At 44.2% G+C, this 20,259-nt stretch overlaps 1 protein-coding gene across 1 annotated transcript; it reads left to right on the forward strand.

The window, feature by feature from the left end:
• Positions 1 to 20,026, forward strand: MATN1 (matrilin 1; the record flags this gene model as incomplete). Its single annotated transcript, XM_082494145.1, has 7 exons — positions 1 to 88; positions 3,294 to 3,640; positions 11,583 to 11,805; positions 14,317 to 14,442; positions 14,718 to 15,131; positions 17,005 to 17,157; positions 19,842 to 20,026. 7 exons carry the CDS (start codon positions 1 to 3, stop codon positions 20,024 to 20,026), a joined length of 1,536 nt encoding a protein of 511 aa, XP_082350271.1.
• Positions 20,027 to 20,259: the final 233 nt, after the last annotated feature.

Here is a 20,259-nt window from a genome sequence, read left to right on the forward strand (position 1 = left end):
ATGGACAGGATTGTCTCTGCCTTGCTGCTCTCTTTGCTGCTTCTCCTCCAGAGCTATGGAGTTTGCGGGGCCCCTCCACAGCCGAGAGGTAAGTGGGGAGCTCAGCAGCGGGATGCACGGTGTCCATCCTCTACTTTCTTGCCACCAGCCTGCTTCGGGACTGGAAAGGAGATGAAGGAAGAAGAAATACCCAACATCAGTCAGGGAGGCAAAGGAGCTTTCTCAAATATTTTCCCAAGGCAGCAAAACCTGGACATGTGTTTGCTTCTGCCAGTTACAGTGCTTTAGAGAAACAGTGGGAGGTCTGGACAGAGGCACAGCAGAGGTGGCATCAGGTCAGCCCCAGCCCCCAGCGCAGCAGCAGCCTCGGGGCTCACTGCTTTTGGCCAGAGGAGGCCCAGGCAGGAGAAGGGCTTTCCTCTGCCTTCCAAAACTGCTTCTCCTCCCCACAGCTCTGCAGAGGGCTGGTTTTGCCAGGAGCTCGAGGAGGAGTTGGCCAGACACCCCAAGCTCTGGTTAACCTCACCGAGCAGGAAGGTCTGGGTCAGGTTGCTGAGGATGGGACTTTCCTCGGTTTTACTGCATCCGTTCTTGAGCAAAAATCCTCCTCTGTGTGTCTTTCCAAGTGGGGTGTAGAGCAGCCAGCTGGGAGACAAACTCCCGGCTCTTTAGGTTAGTGTCAGCGGGTACCAAACACAAAGGGGAGGGCTGGGGGCTCTGGTAGCGAGGAAGCATCCTTCCTCTGACGGGGGCAGGATGCTGACGGGGGGTCCAGCCAAGTTGGGGAACTCGTGGCAGGAGAGGTGCCCAAGGCAAAAATTACTGCTGGGTTTTAAAAATGATTGAATGATCTTATGATGATGCATAATGCATATACCTGGGCAGATGGACAGTTGTAAAATAGGCGTGACAGTGACTGCCACGTTAACTGCTGGTTATGAAGGGGACTTTTCTGATGCACTGACCAGTTTCTCCTGAGTAATTTGGAAAGGGAGTATTACCTTTGCCGCAGAACCATCAAGCGCTACTGAAGTCAGGAAACTAAACAGACCAGTCAATCAAGTCAGCCCTACCGTGAGCAATCGCTATTTCTAAAATAAACACCTTTTAATTCTGAGTTACTAGGCAGGTTTCCTGTTCCTTTAACCAATATGGCAAAGATGCCCTAAGAGATATTTTCTGCTAAATCAGTGCATGAAGTTCAGCTATTCCTGAATAACTTCAAGTGTGGACATTTTTAAAAATAGAGGAGGAGTTAATATCTGGTTTAATTCCACTTCAAAATAAACTATGCTGAGTCAAGATGATGCTCAGAGCAAGCGTGCCTGACTGTCACCTCCTGGAGATAACCAAGGCCCGTCCTGCAGACCCTGTCATGGGAACGGTGGCTGTGACCAGACAGGCTGAAATCCCAAGCTCCCATCTGATACCTCTTCTTTTCTCTTCATTTCCCTGAAATATACTTCCATCTCATAAAAAGAAGTTAAAAATTTTAAGACAAAATCACAGAGCTTCGATGAAAAAAAAAATACAACAAAAACAAAAACAAAAAAAAAAAAAACAAAACAAACCACAAACCACCCACCAAAAAAAAAAAAACCAAGAAAACCTTCAAAACTTCTATTAGATCCAACTTTACCTAGGGAAAAAAAAACACTTTCCTTCCTTGGTTTGTCACTAAAACCAGACATGATTCATTAGCTATAGCGGCAAAGGGGAATCTGCGCTTTATTTCTGGAGGAACTAATTGCAATAATTTGAACCTTACTCTGTACCTTCATTTCTCACCTGTAAAATGGGCATAACCAAGCCCTGGTAAAGGGATTTGCAATACTGTAGATGGACTGCCAACTGGGTTTTTCCTTCCTCTGCAATAAATTATGGTGGCAAAGCAGAAGTCACCCATATGGGAAAAGGTTATATTATTGCATTTTAGTGGAAACTAAAGCATCTGACAGAGTAACCACTGCCTGTTTCCCTTCTACACACAGCATCTTTTAAAGAGACTTTTCTGGGAGCCAGAAGCAGATTCAGCATTAGTGTCTCTCAGGAAACTAACCTGATTATATTCTTTATAGATATATCACAGGGTATTTATTTTCATCTGTCCGAAAGACTGAAAGCTCCATTAGATTTCACACTGAGGACTAGCTATAATATTTATGTCATAATTTGGAACAGATTTGTTGGCCCAAAAGCTCACATTTAAAAATCTGTCTGCAGAAATCTCCTTTATGATATAACCTATATTGTCCCTCTCTGCGGAAATCAAATATTAACAGAGCACTTGATACCCCTACAGAGACAGGCTAAATGATAGGAAAAAAAAAAAAAAAAGAACAGAATGCTACAGACCTGGTGGGGAAAATGGGACAATTCATTTAGAAAATCATAAAAAATATCAGTCCTTTTTATGTTTTGCCACAGTTGAAAATTAGGATGGAAAACAGCATGAAAATGAGGATTTTTTTAAAAAAATCACTCAGCTCTTTGCATTGCTAATGCTTCCTGTTTATACCATTTACTTTTTACAGTGGATATTCATGTCTTACTATGGGGTTGTAGAGATTAACTATCAATTATGTGGTTCCACATCTCTCTATTGTATTCTCCCTCACCAGCTCACAGCAATAAACCAGCACCGGTCTTTGCTGTGTTACGGTATTTCATTATTAGTGCCACTAGCTGAAAAACACGAGACTGGTTCATGTTATGTTGGTTAGTTAATCTGGGTATCTTGATTCACGACTGAACCTGAACTGCTGAATTGCATGCCCGTTTCTGGTCGTGCATGACAAAGATACAATCTCATTAATTAATATCCTTGTGGCTTGCTTACCCATGTCCGAAATGCGATAACTCCTTTTGAGACTTTTTTTGATGCAGAAGTGCATGCACAGGCTTCATTTCACAGCTTTATTCCACGCCCCCCTCCCCCACGTGCTGCCATAACTGAATTAAGTTTCATGTAGACATTAGCAATAGCCCGGGGTGACAAGTGGGCAACCTGCTCCCACAAGTGCAGCGCTGGTATCTCATCAGCTCGCTCCTTCGAAGTACATGTTGTCAACCGGTAACGGTGCTTTTTTACAGACACTTTCCTACGAAAGGAAAAAGAACATTTAGAAATATTAGATTAAAGTGGTCTCACTGGGCCTCTCTGAGGCAGGCAGAGAAAGGATTGCAGCTTGCAGGTCCTCCCGCCTCAGCTGCTGCTCTAAGACCATCTTCTCCCTCCTAGCATACTTGTCTCTCCTTCTTTTATTTTTCTCCTCCCTCCTTACCCTTTCCAGGCACCCTGTGCAGAACCAAACCTACCGACTTGGTGTTCATCATCGACAGCTCTCGAAGCGTGCGCCCACAGGAGTTTGAGAAAGTCAAAGTCTTCGTGTCGCAGGTGATCGAGGGGTTGGATGTGGGCCCCAACTCCACCCGGGTGGGTGTGATCAATTATGCCAGTGCCGTCAAGAATGAGTTCTCCCTCAAGACCTACCAAACCAAAGCTGGGCTCCTGCAAGCGGTCCGGAGGATAGAGCCACTCTCCACTGGGACTATGACTGGTCTGGCTATCCAGTTTGCCATTAGCCGGGCTTTCAGTGACTCAGAAGGGGCCAGGGTGAGGTCTCCCAATTTTAATAAGGTAAGCAAATTATCCATTTCTTGGACGCTCCTTCTTTCATGTGGCTCACGAAGTGGTTGGGAAAATCAGAGGAGGAGGAAAGGTGATTTTCCTCTGTGCTTTGAGTGTGTGGGGACAAGTGAGGGTTAATTGTCAAAGGTGGCAAACCTTTGGGAGGTGGAAACCTCTCAACTCTTCTTGAAAGCAAAACTCAGCTTCCTTTTGGGCAGAGCTGGACAAAAGTTGCCAAGGTAAATTAAATCCAGCTTCACTAGCTCTGCCCGGAGCGTCTGTCCTTCGGGACATGGCTCCCTGCTCCCAACGTGCCTTCAACAACATCCCAGCATGAGATGGTGATCTCAGCCAGGTTTGCTAGGCATGAACATACTAGGATTAACAATGCTCATCTTCCCCACAATATTGTAATAGAGAAGCTTCGGAATCCATCATAGCAAAAAGCGACGCAACCTTCTGAAAGTTCCCTTTGAAACGGCCCCTTTCATCTGCAGATATATAGCAAAGTACTGTTTCAGTGTCCTCCACTGCTCTCCCAGTTATTCGAGGCTGGCTGATGGCTATGTTTTCCGTTCTTGGTATCCTCTTCAGGTACACAGACTTTACTGACCATTTAGCATTTAAGGCTGTGGTATAAGGTCGGCTTAATTCTACACGTGGTTGCAATGGGCATCGCTGCTCCTGGTCCAGAGTCCCTGCCCAGGAAGCTCGGTCTTTAAAAAATTATTCCCCAGATACCTCCTTCATTCTCTCTGGATTTGACCATGAATGAAACCAAAGCCGTGCCCAGTGACCGTCATAAGGAAAACTCTCTTCTGAGCACGTGGAGAATGTGTATTCTCGACAACATATGTTTTAGCTGAACACCATGAACACACTTCCTAGGCCCTTGTGTCCCGTGGCAGCTTCACTGGCTCTCTGCTATGAGTCTGGACCAGAAAAATAAGCAAAGGAGTTAGCAAGCAGCTAGAGCTTTCCACCAGCTGGACAAAAGCCCAGCTGTTGGAGTGAGGAAGCCTGGGATTTTTCTCTCAATTACAACATTTTTGGAATATTAGTCACTTTCTATTTCTCTCACTGCTAGTAATGCTCTAGGGAAGGCAGAGCAGAACATGGAAAAGATGCCCAGGGATGGCAAGTCAAAAATAATACTGAAAAGTGAAAAGTAGGCAGTGGTAAAGATTTGCCAACTCCAAGAAATTAGCAACCCGAATGCTTTGGCGATCTGGAATTCACAAGAAAGCCCTAAAAATGAGGCTGTCACCTAAAAGGATGATCAAATTAAAGCTGAGGGAGCCTTGTGTGCCCCCTCACTTTGTTCAACTATAAGCAACTTTGAATATTAATGAATTCATCCTCATATGGTCTTCTATTGTGGGATTTACAGCAGGGAAAATTCTCCGTATCCTTAGCCTAAATCTGGCTTGACACAATAGGAAGAAAACCAAGAGTCATAACAGGAGAAAAATTGCACTCCAAGAAACTTTCACTAAGTCTCATAGGCAATCAGATGCAGAAAGAGAAGCTCATCTTATGAGCCATCATGATCACATCATTACTCAAGATTAGGAGTCACCTGGTGTAAATTCTAACTGCTCAGCATCTGCGGGGGAACTCCAAGACCTAATTGCAATGCTTTTTATTCAAAAGGAGTAACATTGGTTTTGTTTGTCAAATTCTTTGAGGTTCACTGAAAGAAATCATTGCAAAATTGCAAGGTGTTATTATAATTATTTTTTTCGTAAAGAGCTTTGAAATCCTTTAGGTGCAAGACTAATAGTTCTCATTCGTTTGATTGAACTACTTCAAAGAGAGTAAGTGTGGATTCAGCCTTTAGCTCAAATCTGCTACTTTCTGGAAGTTTGAGCAACTGCCTGTTGCTTCCAAGGTGCGTTTTGCTTCTCCTCATTCCCCCAGCAGCAGTAATTCTGCCACGGGGCCACAGGAGAGGCAGCAGCAGCCATCCATGCTACCTCCTCCCACTGCTCTCAAAAGGCTTTGGAAACGGTTCTTTTCTCAGAGCTCAAGGCTGCCCAGTTTCTCCACGGATGAGTTCACTGAGGAGCTGTTTCAGATATTGCATGGGAAAAGGATGTTTCCTGCAGTGAAGCCGCTCCAGGGGAGCTACTGGGGAGGTGACAGGTCTCCAGCAGAGCCCTTCTGCCATCTCAGCCTGGCCAGAGCACCCCATGGTGGCAGAACGCGAGCAGAGTGGGAGCTGCAGGTCTCCTCTAAGCAGGCTCATCCGTAGCCACACACAAACAGCGCCTTTCTGTCCAGAAGAAAAAAAGTAATGGGAAATGTTTGTTTTGGTTGGGTATTGTTTGGCACAAAACCAGTCAGCTGAACTGAAACCAAAAAAAAAAAAAAAATTGTCTGGATGATAATATCTAATTGTGCTTTTCATAAATTTTTACTCTGATTGAAGTGCAAAAATTGTTTAATAAAAAAGAAAACACAAAAAAATCCCAACAGTTTGAATGCCAGACCGCAGAAACATTTTAGCCTTTGAGCAGTGATCGGAAACAGACTTTTACTTCTCACTACTTCCAATACACCCTTGCAAAAAGCTTTTTTCTCATCTCACTACCTTAATTGTTGTTCCAATGTCCAGAAGTGCCAGAAGCTCCAAGCAGGAGAGAGGTTCAGATGTACCTGTCCTGCCTCCTGCAGTGTCAGCAGTAGCTGCCTACTGGGTAACAGTAAATGTAGCAGCAATCAAGAAAGGGGGTGGATGCTGCTCCTTTCCTTGGAGAGGGTCAGGTCTCACTAGGGAAATGATTATTGCATTTATTTCCATGTCTCACGTCATCAGACCTCCATTCAAAGCTGTTGAGCACCTTTACAGATGGGTAAGGGTGTGTGAAGGGTGCCAGCCAGTGCACAATTTTCTTGCCAAAAGCTGGGCGTCGTTGCACGGCTGCACATCCCAGGCAGTTGCTAATTTGCCACTAAGTGCGACCTGACAACTCAAGGTAGCTCTTCCCCGGACTCCATCCCTTCTACCCTCATCCCTCCAGAAGGTTTACTTGTAGGGAAAAGCAGCCAGGGGCACCAAGGTGGTGGAAGCTGTTCTCTTTTCGACATTTGATCCATGAGCAATGGAGAGTGGCAGAGGAACAGCAAAGGGAGTTATGACTGTTCTATGTATCTGCCGTCTTCCACATGAGGAGCTCATTGCTGGAAGAGTAATTCCAGCGCCCTCCATGGCACCAGTGATCCCACCTTGAGCACAATCCTGACACAGCTCCAGCAACACCCCAAGAGTCCTCAAATCTCCAAGCTGGGCAGACATCCTCACCCAACAGATGGGGGAAATCAAGAAACAGGAAACCCGTGGCCGGTCATTGCACCCAGAATGGTACCTGAGTTACGAATGAAGGATCCTAAAGAAGGGCTCTGACTTCCAGTCTTGTTGCATGAAGGCTGCTCCCATCGACTTCACTGGTTTTCTTATTGTTCACCTTTCAAATGGAACAAATGATGGGATCTATTTAGATCCACTTTCCTCTAGGACCACTACAAAATCCACTCATACCCCTCAGAAATCTTACAATATTTCTGTATCTTCTCCTGGCTTTACCTAATTCCCCAATGTCTATCTTAAGACAAGGTGACCATGTGTAGGTCAGGACTGGGACAGAGTCCTGATTTATACAATACTATTATAATACTTTCAGTATTAGTCTCTATTTTTTTTTCTTCCTTAATACAGCCTGACACCTTACACGCAGCATTGACCATTTACTGTAGATTGAAGAGACATTTTCACTGAGCTGTCTATGAAAATGTCTGGATCTTTATCTAACTAATCTCTTCCACACCATTTAAGTAACTCCTTTCCTTGTGCACTATTTTCCTGCTCTTGTCTACTCTGCAGCTGGGCTGCCAGACAACTCACTCAACATGCTCTAGCAATCCTTGTGGTTTCCTGTCGTCTCAGTAGGCATAAGAGCTGCTATGCCATGCTAATACACCAAACAAGCCTTTAGTTTAAATATCTGAACACTTAAAAAGAAAAAATAAATTTATTTAGTGACTTACTGCGTAGTAAAGCATCACTGTTTCTGTGGACAGTGGTACAAAGAACTCTAAAGCTGCTTTATCTCCCTGAAACCTTATTTCCTGGACATCTGAAAAAGCAGAATAATAGTAGTGGTCTTTTTAAGGATTTATCTTATGCATTGAAAAAAGAAGAAAAAAAAATCACTAAAGGCTTTTCCCTCTTTCCTTCCACTTTGGACCTGGTCAAAGAGACAGACCACAGAAAGGTTGAGGTTGGAGGGAACCTCTGGAGGTCATATTGACCAACACTCCCTGCTCAAGCAGGGCCACCTAGAACTGGTTGCCCAAGACCATGTCCAGATGGCTTTAGAATACCCCCAAGGTGGGAGACTCTACAACCATTTGCATTCCTTGGTTCCCTGTTTATTTTTTCCTTTTTTCCTTTATGCCTTGAAGTCCAGCAAACTTTTCCCCTCTGTGACCCTCATGCTGCTCAGGGTGACCCCATCATCTGCCTGAGAGGATGAATGTGTCATACGGTAATTTAGGGAGGTAAAGCTTCTAGAAACATTGGACATGATCCTTGCTCCTTCACACAGCACAAGTCCAGCAAGACCTTGTGAAAATCTGTGCTATGATGGTCAACCCTGTGGGACACGGGTCAAAGCATCACAAGATCATTCGGTCTTGCTGTGCTCTGTGTGGCAAACATCAGCCCAGGTCCGGGAAAAGCACTATTTGTTTCTGTAGGAGCTCAGAGTAAAGTCTATTTATACCTTTATCAAAAACTCCAGGGGTGACCAATTACTTTTATCTTTCTTTAGGAGGAACAACAAATAGATTGTCAAATTGCTGAGAAAATCAAGGGCTTATTCAACTTTCTGCCCAATTCCCCTTTCAGTGCTGTTACAATATTCATGTTATACACTGCATAATGAGACATAGCTACCTCATTAGCTGCTGGATTGCCTACACATGGCAACCCTGAAATCAAAATACCTAGGGATGCCTGTGAATACTCTGGTGTCTCAGTTAACCAAGAATAAACTGTGTCATGAGAACATGGGGGATTTCTATGTGACAGAAGTAACACAAGAAGGATCCAGAAAGCAAGGAATTTGCAGGAAAATGAAAGGTGGTGGTTAAAATGAGTAAAAGTTTTGACCTTGAAAAGCCCAAGTTTGAGTTTCCTTAGGGCAAAGCTGGAGATCCTGTTCAGCTATTTGAGACAGCAAAAGCATTCACCCTTTCTTAATTCTTCTCACATGGCTACCTGCTGGGGCCGGCACAAGTCCGTGGCTGCAGAGCCACGTCAGCCTCTCTCCAGGGTGCAGTGATTCCTCCTTTCCTCCAACCTGTCTCTTGCTCTTAACCAAACAAGGCACACAGCAGAATTCTCAGCTTTTCAAATGAGACAAGGTCATAACACAGAATTACAGAGATCCTGTGCCTGCAAGTAATTTGGAGCTAGATTTAAAACAAAAGGATGTGTTTTTTTTTCACACTGGAACTCACCGCCTCAGGCTGGCAGGGAGGGCAAATATCTAGAGGGTGAATCCTAGGAAAAAAAAAATCAGGATTTCCTGATTATCAAGATAACTACATATGATACCAAGATCACTTTATACTTGTTCTATACTACACTCTTTCTGTAAGCACCTGGTCCTGGCCACGATCACAGACAGGTTCCCTGACTGGTCTGACTCACTGTTACATCTATTTTAACCATGGGTTCACTGATTAATTCCTGATGCCCAATCCAGACTCTTTGTACCCAGAAACTTTGTTTTCTCCAACAGCAGGTCAGAAAGTAACGTGAATTTTGAGTGTTCTACAGTAGATTTTCACACAGATCCATTATGAAGGTCTTTCCTATCAGATCCAGATGTGGATGCTGCTGCCAGACACCTCCTGGGTCGTATCTGGGGCTCAGGGCTATGTGAAGATGCCAGCCTGATGTGAAGAACTAAAGAAACCGATTAAACTTGGAGAATCACTTTACGTAGACAGAGAGATGTCAGGAGGACATGCCACACCTCCGTCTTCTGACAATCACCGAGAGAAAGATATGCAGCTACTGCCAGAAACCTGTTCACAGGGTGGTGTTGCTCACGGAACCTACTTGATAATACATCTTGTTTCCTGACAGGTTGGCTTTTGATAAGCTCTAATTGGCAGCCCCCACCTCTGAGCTGCTGCGTGTGTGCAGAAAGCAGAGCTGCTGAGCGGCTGAGTCGAGGGCTCTCTCTCCTGGCGGAAAGCACGATTGCATGGCTGGCGTCGCTCCTTGGCTTGGTTGCTCGTCCACAAACAACCCCAGTGCTCCTTTTGGTCAATCTTTGCTTTTCGTGTTCTTTCTCCTTTACGACACGCACTGACCTCTGCCACAGGTGACACTTTTCCTCATTCCGGCCATGAGCAGAAGATAAATACTTGCATTTATTTATTTTTTTCCCCTTGGAAGCAGCCAGTTACAGAATTCGGATGTCACGAGGAATTTTTCGCTTTGTAGCCCTTAGGAAGTGTAGAGAAACATCTGAACCTACAGCCCTTCGCCAGGTTGAAAAGCTCTGTATTCTTCCCGGTTCACCCATCTTTTGTACAGAAGGAAAGCTCTGAACGGGGCAGCGGAGCAGTTTAGTGTTGCAGTATTATTCGGGGGCAGATGACTGCAGTGTTCAGCCATCCCTCAGCTGAAGGGGAGGGGGAGGGGGAGGGAGCCACTTCATCTGCATGGCCAGAGCCCCTTGGGCACACGGGGCAGGAAAACCCACTCCTGACCTTACCTGAGATGATTTTTTGCTACCCGGGGATGTAAACCAGCCATCACCCTGCCCTGACTGAGCAGCTGGTGGGTCTGATTTTATCTTCAGAAAGATGGAGAGCATATATAGCATAGAGGAAAATAGCAAATAATGATAATGCTTTAATGACCAGATGGTAGCCCGTTCAAACTCACTGTTACTGCCAGATAGATATTTTTTTCTGCTTTTTTCATTTGACGTTTCTTTACTTTCTATATTACTGAGGATATTTGCCTGCGATGTGGAGTTTTCTTCTTCTTAGCAGCTCACCTGCTCCTGCTGATTATATTTCTCCATACTGCATTACATCCCAATAAGTTGCTTTGGAGTTGACAGTGGTGTCACAATAAAGCAGTTGTAAGGAAAAGTGGCAGGAGCAGATGAATTGGCAAAGAACAAAAATGAAGGTTTTGTGACAATGCCATTTATCAGAAGAGAAATAAAGAGGAAAATGGACCACCTAGCAACAGGAGCAGGGCTCTTGGAGGTTTTCCACTGGCTCAGGGCTCCATCTAGTCCAGGGTGAAATCCAGTTCCCACTTAAACCAGCTGTCATTTTAATGCTGATGTTAGTAGGGTTAGGATTTCACCTCTGCTATTTACTGTGGAACGGGGAATCAGAAATTACGGCAGGCACTGACACACACCACGACCTTAGACAGATCTCTTCCCCTTTCTCTGCTTCGGCTTCTCCATCATAAAATGAGGAAAAGTCTTCACCTCATGATGTCTTCATGACATTTCCTGAGATTCTTTAAAGTCCCATACTGAGTCAAAGTTGTCCTTAGTGTCATCTGGGGGTTCATGAAGGTAGTTAGAGTTTGGCTTGAGCATTAGTTTGCGTATGAAGAACACAACCTTTACTTTGGTTTCCTTAGGGGCGAGATGCACCAGTTGTCCCTTAATTAAATCAGTCAGGTCCCTGCCAGTTTAACCTTTCAGCTCAGAAAGAAACAAACCCCCTTAAAAGAATGTCTTGTTTGATCTCAGGGAGAACGGGAAGAGAGGGAGGAGGGGGTGGCATTTCCTTTTTCATTTTGGAAAATATGACATCTTTACTAACCCGGGCTGTTCCACAAGCAATAGTGATATTAACGCCTGTTCAAGCATACCCCTTGTCTCTGTCCTCCTCTGCGTAGGTGGCAATCGTCGTGACCGATGGACGTCCCCAGGATGGAGTGCAGGATGTGGCAGCGAGGGCCAGAGCAGCCGGCATCGAGATCTTTGCCATCGGGGTTGGTCGGGTGGACATGCACACACTGCGGCAAATTGCTAGCCAGCCCCTGGATGATCATGTGGACTATGTGGAAAGCTACAGCGTTATAGAGAAGCTGACCCACAAGTTTCAAGAAGCTTTCTGTGGTAAGTCCTTGCCACAACCCCTGGGTTCCTAGCCAAGAGCTGCAAGTGGCCGCCAGCAAGATTTTCACATGGAAGTTGTATATGTGACCATCCTTCATCCATCTGCTTGCTTGTTCCAAGGACTTGGGTCTGCAGGAGCACGAAGCAGTATGGAAGGCAGATGCTCTTTGAAGCTGCCTTTCAAGAATTTCAGGGTTTGTTTAGGGAATTTCAGGTTTTAGTTAAAGAAGTCTCCAGACTTCATTGGCACAGAACACTTTGTAAACACGACCCATGTACTCCTCGAGGCATTGAAAAAGAACCTGGAAAACATGACTTAAAACCGTTGTCCTTCTGTTTAAGCCTCTCTGGGCAGTTCTGAGAATCTGGCTTGTAATTTCCCCCACCAGTATTGTCTTCTGAATTCCCAGTTAAGCAAGGGATGGTTTCACTTCCCTGCTAGAGGCAGAACCGCCTTTGCCTGCCTCTGCTGTTGTTTCTGCAAGCCTTGCGAGGCAGGAAACTCTCCTGGCTGGTGCAGTATCTAGTGCCTTGCTGCATAGTATATAAAAAGAGCCTGACTGTCCTACAAACACATATTCACTCCTACACGAAGTGGTGAATGGAGTGAGAAAGCTTCATTACTTTCAAAGGAACCCACAAGACTGTAGGAGGTGGTCTATAAGCACCCATTTTATGTGTCGGCAAGAGACGCCTGGGGGTTTCGCGCACCCATCCCGCCCAAGCACAGACGTGTGGCAACACTTTTTAAAAGGTGCGATACACGGCAGTGCCTATGGCGAGGCACTGCGAACACATATACACAGATGGACCTGTAAAACTCTCCAAGACCAATTTCTTCAAGAGGTGTAAAATTTCACGATTCAACTTTCAGGCTGAAAATGATGGGGGTGAGCAGCTTTTTGTCAAGGAAAATTTCCTCCTCTGTAGGAAGGAGGAAAATTTTGAATATAAAGTGAGTCATGTATTATAATCAGGTGTTGCTGCACCAGAAGCTCATGAAAGAGGGGAACAAATACTTCATACTAAATGGGGGTAGAGGCAAAATTTGAGAAGGTGGAATCCAGGCCATGAATATTTGTGGGAGTTTGCGTTGGCTGCTCTGGAGTCAGGAGTCAGCCAGAGACGGAGGGGCCCGACAATGTGTTTTGAAGTTCTGGCATTGGTGTCATTCAAAAAGATAAAGAGAAAAAAAATTCATTTCTGTGCCTTGCTTTTCAAATTCGTAACATGCAGATGACAAAGTTCTCCCCATGGTAAAAACCCTCAGAGATGCATCCAAGGGAAGCCCTGTGCTAAGGATTATTATAGCTAACAGAGAACAGCACCATATTAACTGCCAAGTGGGCTGTTATCGTGCTATGCAAGCAGCTGCACAAAACCGTCCTTGGAGTTGTACCCAACCACCACCTGCTATGGCGGAGCACGGTTTGTGGGTACTGACAGCAGGAAGAACTGTGCATCACTGTCCAAGCTGTTTCCCCTAATGCTCAACAAACACATGGGAAAAAGGGAGAGCCTTGGCGATCCAGCCACTAGTTAGACTAACAAGATCTCTGTAGGCTTCAGAGAACTCAATCTGAGAGCCCAGTGTTACAGCCATCTGCATCGTTAGTAATATTCCTCATTATATGAGCTACATATCTGCTGGAAAGATCTACCAGTGCTGGCACAATATGCGTACATGTGAATTGGGAAGGCCAGAAGAAATACAAATTAAATGCAGAGCAGAACACAAATAACTTGACATAATGAATAGAAGTCCTAAAATTTGAAAGACCTCCCATCATTGGGGAGAAATGCTTGGTTTTCTGTGCAGATTTCGCTGGTATTTGTTAACGAATTGCTTCAACCAGATCTGTTTACTTTTGAGTTTGTTTTCCATCATCATTGCTGTAGCTGTGACAGTGTTGTCAGTCACTGAACGCTGCTGGCTCAGGCTGCCGCAATTCAGCTTCTGTTTGCTCAGCATCTCAGGAGTCAGATCCAGGTTAAGATCAGCAGGCAGAAATGTTTGTAGAGAGTGAATCTGAAAGCTGCACGTGCAAGGGTAGCTCTGAAATGAATTCCAAGCACATGAGTCCCATCCAGAAAAGACAACTGTACGTGGGGCTGAACTCACTAATCATAATTGTATTACATAGCTGGAAAAAATGGCCATTGGCCAGCCCAGATGGTAGGTTGGAAACCAAATCTCATCCAGTAGCTTTGGAGAGCGAAGTATATTGTGATATGCTCAACCAGCAGATGGTTTTTGCCCTCAGCATGGAGACTATTTCTAGTCCTGGCTGTGCCATGGAGTCAGGAGACTTGTGAAAATTTCTCCTTGCTGCTTCTATCTCGGTCACTATCCAAGAGCAATGACCTCTGCTGCTTTGTCTTGCTGCAGAGCGAGTCTAGTTATGACTGAGCATATAGGACGAATATCATGCCTCGCGGATGGGCCAAGTAGACTCTGGGTTGAGAAGCTCTGGCATGGTCTCTGATTTTATTCTGCACCTTTGCTTACAGTGGTGTCAGACCTGTGTGCCACTGGAGACCATGACTGTGAGCAGATCTGTATCAGCACCCCAGGAGCGTACAACTGTGCCTGTAAAGAGGGTTTCACGCTGAACAGCGATGGGAAGACCTGCAGCGGTATGTAATGATTTTCATTTGCACTGAGCCGAGCTGTGATCTGCAGTGGTGTGGTGGGGACAGGATTGAGACTTTTTCTGTTCAGAAAAGGCAGAAAAGGAAACCTTGCATTTATAACCAGGAGTTATTTTGAAAACATCAGTGCGAAGCATTGTTGAGTACAGATCGATTAAACCTATTTCATCAGTGATGAAATGAGGATTATATTTTCCTACTTAATTAATTGAGGTCTTAGTTGCTGTCTTCTTTAGCCCTCTTCTCATGTTTTGCTTCAGCTTGCAGTGGTGGGTCAGGATCTGCCCTGGATCTTGTTTTCCTGATCGATGGCTCCAAGAGTGTGCGGCCTGAGAACTTTGAGCTGGTGAAGAAATTTATTAACCAAATTGTGGACTCGCTGGAAGTGTCAGAGAAACAGGCACAGGTTGGCCTGGTTCAGTACTCCAGTTCCGTCAGACAGGAGTTTCCGCTGGGGCAGTTCAAGAACAAGAAGGACATCAAAGCAGCGGTCAAGAAAATGGCCTACATGGAGAAAGGAACGATGACAGGCCAAGCTCTGAAGTACCTCATTGACAGTTCTTTTTCCATTATCAATGGAGCTAGGCCTGGGGTCCCCAAGGTGGGCATAGTCTTCACAGATGGACGATCACAAGATTACATCACTGATGCTGCTAAGAAAGCCAAAGACTTAGGTAGGTCTCTCAAATTCTCAGTGGCTTCTTTCTCCCTTGGACCAGAAATTGCATCTAATATCAACCGAGGTATGATTCTTTTCCTGGAGATGTCTCTTACCTAGGACAGGAACAGGTTACTATAGAGTGACTTTGTCAAGATGTTGCCTGACTATCCTTGCACTCTCATAAAGAACTTGGAGCAACTCTGGCTGGGGTCCAGATGAATCTTGGGTTTGCCAGCAGATGGGTTTTTTGCCACAGCCCCTCTATGTCTTTGATCTAAGTCTGCTGGAGGTTTCTCTGCTGGGTGGGATGGAGTTTCACACATTTAGTATGGGATGCACCCTGGTCTAGCGGGCTTTACACAAATGTGAAGGAAACCACAGGGAAAAGCTGAGGATTTGTCTGATGTTGGTAATGGAAGTCAGGTCAGCATCAGTGGCACTCAACAGTGAGGCAAAGACAACCGCCAGAGAGCCCCTTAGAGAGTAATGGGAGTTGCAGGGCCAAGTGTGGCTTGGATGTATCAGCCTTAAGGCATGGGAAAGAAAAAGAAGAAATAAAGCAATAAACAAAGCAGAAACATAGATACAGGGAGTTACTGTGGACTCCCTGTCCAAATCCCAGACACACCCAGACACACTAATGAGAAACTGTCTTCAGCTTCTACTGGAATATTAAAAGCACACAGTGGCTGCATATTGATATATTTATATGTCTAAACATCATGAAGTATAAATATCTTGAGATCTGCCCCTTTGCTGGCCTGCTGAACAAGTTCCCAGTCTCCTGACATCTCTGTGTTAAATGGATGCAGCCCATGTGAATACGCTCATGAATTGCTAAATTCTTTACTCCCTTTTAACTTCTGTCTCGACCACTAGATGGGACTAAGGGCTAGCACATAACAATAAAGGTCAGGTACAAGCTCCCGAAAAGCTGATGTTTACAAAGCAAGCTGACATGTTTGGTAGATGTTCAGCTCTTAGGAAACAAAAAGTCCTTATAAACTGTATCTATAGAATTTATACCTCTGTGATGATAAAACTTTAGTCCGTGTTTCTTCCTCCTCTCTTGTTCTTACAGAAAAAAAAACCTCTAACATCTGCGCATAAGTGATTTCAGTGGGATAAACAACAAGATGTTTATAACTAGACTCCAAACTTGTTCCTTGAGTTGAACATTCTAACAAAAAATCAATATTGGACACATCCAGAGGTAGAAAGACAAGGCAAAAAGCAGAGGAGGGGAAGCATTAGCAGTGTCTGGACACGGACAAGTAGAGACAAATATTTCAAAACGGGTTAACGAGTATCACCACTCAAGTCAATGGGGAAACTGCAGTTCAGTTCAACAGAAACAGATTTAAGCCAAATGAAGTGTAGTACCTGGACATGTTCTTAACTCACAGTATGGGTTGCTCTTGACAGACTATATGAGTTGCAATTTTAGAAAGAGATTCAGCTACAGCTTTGCTGAACCACAGGTCTCTGTTGCTAATTAAGAGTGGCTGCAGGCTGTTTTGAAAACTTCCACCATTTCCTTTAGCTATATTATCGCTTCCCTATTAGCTGGATGCATGAACCTTTCAGAGTGTTATGATTATCTGACCTTTCTTGTATCTCCAAAACATTGTCCTTGTGGTGATAGTGGTCATTGTCTGGATAATTCTGGTAAGACTTTGCCTGCAAAAATATTTTGGAAGCCTCGTTGACCTAGTTGAAATAAGTCCGTATTAGTAGAGGGTTAATTTCCCTGTTAACATCTGCAGAGCTGTATAGAGGTTGGGGCTCCAGAAGGCCAGCAAGGATGTACAAACTGAAGGGTGGTTGGTCCCAGAGCGGCAAAATGCTCCATGGCTGTCCAACTGACAAGCTGCCATTGCTTGCAGGCTTTAGGATGTTTGCTGTGGGAGTTGGCAACGCAGTTGAGGATGAGCTGAGGGAAATTGCTTCAGAACCAGTAGCCGAGCACTACTTCTACACGGCTGACTTCAGAACCATCAGCAAGATTGGGAAGAAGCTGCAAATGAAAATCTGCATTGGTAAGAGTGGGGGACTGGGGAGAGGGGGGATTTAGCCACAGAGTTTGAAGGCTGGAAGCAGAAGGACAAAAATGTCCCTTCAGATGAATGTTACAAAGAACTGTCTGTTCTCAGGGTATTGAGCTTGCACAGTATTAGGAAAGATCATGAGACATCAACATTTTGGGCGGTTACCTCAATGACAGCCACTCCTGCACCTCAAATATCTTCCCCTCTCACAAACTGCATTCTCCTTCCTTTCTCTTCCACCCTTCTCCCCTTCTCTACCTTCCTTTTCAGTAACGATGGATTCATGGCTGTACCAGGTCCTGAGAACAGCCAAAAGTGACATAAGAAGACTTGCTTTTAAAAGAGAAGCTAAGGGTTGATTTATTTGGCTTAATTTGGAGATCATCACAAAATTGGACATCTGAGTTGAAGCTCACTAACCACTGGTGCTTCTCCAGTCAAACAGGCACCACAGGATTTATTTGGCTTAATTTGGAGATCATCACAAAATTGGACATCTGAGTTGAAGCTCGCTAACCACTGGTGCTTCTCCAGTCAAACAGGCACCACAGGGGTGACACATTTCACATTAAAATAAGCATATGGTATCTTCCACATGACTTGTAGGTGTCTAAACTTGGGCAACAAGAATGCTAAGTTGCTCATGTTTGGATAGCCTGGTGAAGCAAAGGCTGAGTGAGGAGTGAATGGGACACAGACAGGACAAGAAGAGGTAAAGAAGAACATAAAACTTAAAAAATTTTGACCTGTAAATAACCTGAGTCTAAAAATGATTAAAAAAGAACTACCACAGTTATTTTAGATTTTTGTTTTGAAAGAATCATATGTGTCCTGTGAAATATTGGCCCTTTGCAATGCATCTGCTTGATCAGGCGGACCGTAGCGAATCCCAAACACTGAGACCTCATTTAAGACATTGAAGTCCTTGCAGGGCTTCTGAGAGCTACACTGCCAGGCTCATCAGGAACCTGGCACTCTCTTGTCGAGTCCAGGTGCTCCGGCTCCTTTATCCTGCTAGGCAAATGTTTTCTTCCAGTCCACAGCAAGATGCACAGCACACACAGCTCTGATGGGGCTCATTTAGTTCTCAAGAGGGCTCTGTCAACCTCAGCTCTACTTCCCATGAGTCTGGAGACCTGCTCTTGAGTGCCCCATGGCCGCATGCAATGCAAAGACCTCCACTGCTCTCATGGCAGGCAGAGATGCTCTGCAGGATCAACTGGATGAAATAATACACATTGCAAAAAGTTAGTCTCTTTCTTCCCTTTGTTTGCAATTTCTATCATTGTTATTTGTGCCAAAAGCAAGAGATAACCATGTAAATATTAGTGGGTTAGCAGTAGGTGACTCATCTGTTTTTCTCCGTGATTGTATATTAGAAAGAAAAAGTACTCAGGAAGTTAAGGGCCTTGCCTCAGGAAAATCAGATTCAGTTCTTTGCATCCTTACAGCTGTCCTGGGTCATGCTGGGCAAGTGCCCTGTTCTCCAGACTCCTAAAGATGACACCTTCCTTTCCTCCTGGGGAAGTCTGAGAGGGACAATACCCTCCAGGCTCTGGTGTCTGCAGAGGCTGGTAGCCAGGCTTGCAAGATACTCTCTTTGCTGTGGCTACTGTGCCTAAAAAGTAGGAGTCAATCCAAGAACAAGATGATGGGAGCTATATGAAAACCCCCAAAATATTATATTTCAATACCTTTGAAGATATCAAATACATTTAGACTTCAGCATTCAAAAAAAAAAGTAAAAATAGATTTCAGGAAAAGTATTTGTTTGCAAAAAATATCAATTTTGGCAAATATCTTAATATTTGAGTTTAAAGAAAAAAAAAAAAAAGGAATATTTGGTTTTGTTTGATTTCCAGTGCCAGATTGTATTTATCAACAGATGGCGAGAAATCTTCTCTTAATATCCAGCTTTAGTTTACTCATGACTGTTTTAATCCTGTTGTGGTTTTGTGCAAGTGATGTCCTTTCCCTTAAAAAGTCCTTCTCCTATTTACTCCTTCCATTTGCTAGGCAGTTGAGCTGGCTCAGTGTGGTCTTGTAAACATCTCCTTTCTTTCTCCAGTCATCTGAGTACCATTTTCTACTCCTATTGCAGTTTAAGTTAATTTTTCTTGAAGAACATCTGTAAATTATTGACATAGATTAGCAAACTGATTAGTGCACATTGTTCTGCTTGCTTGAGAAATGGAGTGCTGAAGCAAAGCTCAAATAAGTCTTGACTCTCAGATGGTAAACAGTGCCTCTAATTTTATTTATTTGTTTATTTATTTATTTCACAAAAAAGTATGGCTCACCATGGCGATTTTATTGGGAAGAAAACTGGCAAACAGAGATTGTTTGAGCACTGTATTTGGTCAGATTCAAATTTATGGGGCAAACTTTAACCATCAGTAGTAAAGCTCGGTAGGATATCAGGAAACTTGGAAATCCGGGAAAGAGATTTTTTGAGCCTGGCCTATAAAACAAGAAAATGTGAGATTCTCTGGCCATCTGAGGTTAAAGCCAGAAGTAATCATTCAGGAAATTAAGAGGAATGATATTTTGATTTCCTTCATATTTGTGATAAAGAAAATAAGAATTGCTTTGATTCACTTGTTGCAGTGATTTTGATTTAATCCTTTTTTTTGTGTGTGCCACTTAATTCATTTTCTTGTTGTTCTGATCCACAGAGGAAGACCCATGTGAATGTAAATCTATTGTGAAGTTCCAGACAAAAGTAGAAGACCTCATAAATTCATTGCAGCAGAAATATATCCTTCATAAGCTGTCTCTGTTCAGAACTCAGTGTGTTGGGTTGTGCTTTCTGGAGGGGCCATTGGGGAAAGTCTACCTGGGGGGGAAGGAGGTGGGGTAGGTGTTCAGGAAGGTGGGAAAGAAGACACTTGGGTTATGAATGAGCATAACAAGAAGAGTCCCTGCACCAGAGTGCATACCTACCGGTCTGACACAGGATAAGTAGATCAAAACCAATAGATTCAAAGTAGAATTTGTCAAACCATCGCAATGCAGCAAAGAGCTGTAGGCACCATGATCTAGGTCAGTTTTTAGAAAGAAGCTTAAAAGAGCCAATGTGCCAAGTGTGGAAGC

This window comes from Vanellus vanellus (assembly GCF_965231255.1).
Source record: "Vanellus vanellus genome assembly, chromosome: 22".
In the NCBI taxonomy this organism is placed as follows: domain Eukaryota; kingdom Metazoa; phylum Chordata; class Aves; order Charadriiformes; family Charadriidae; genus Vanellus; species Vanellus vanellus.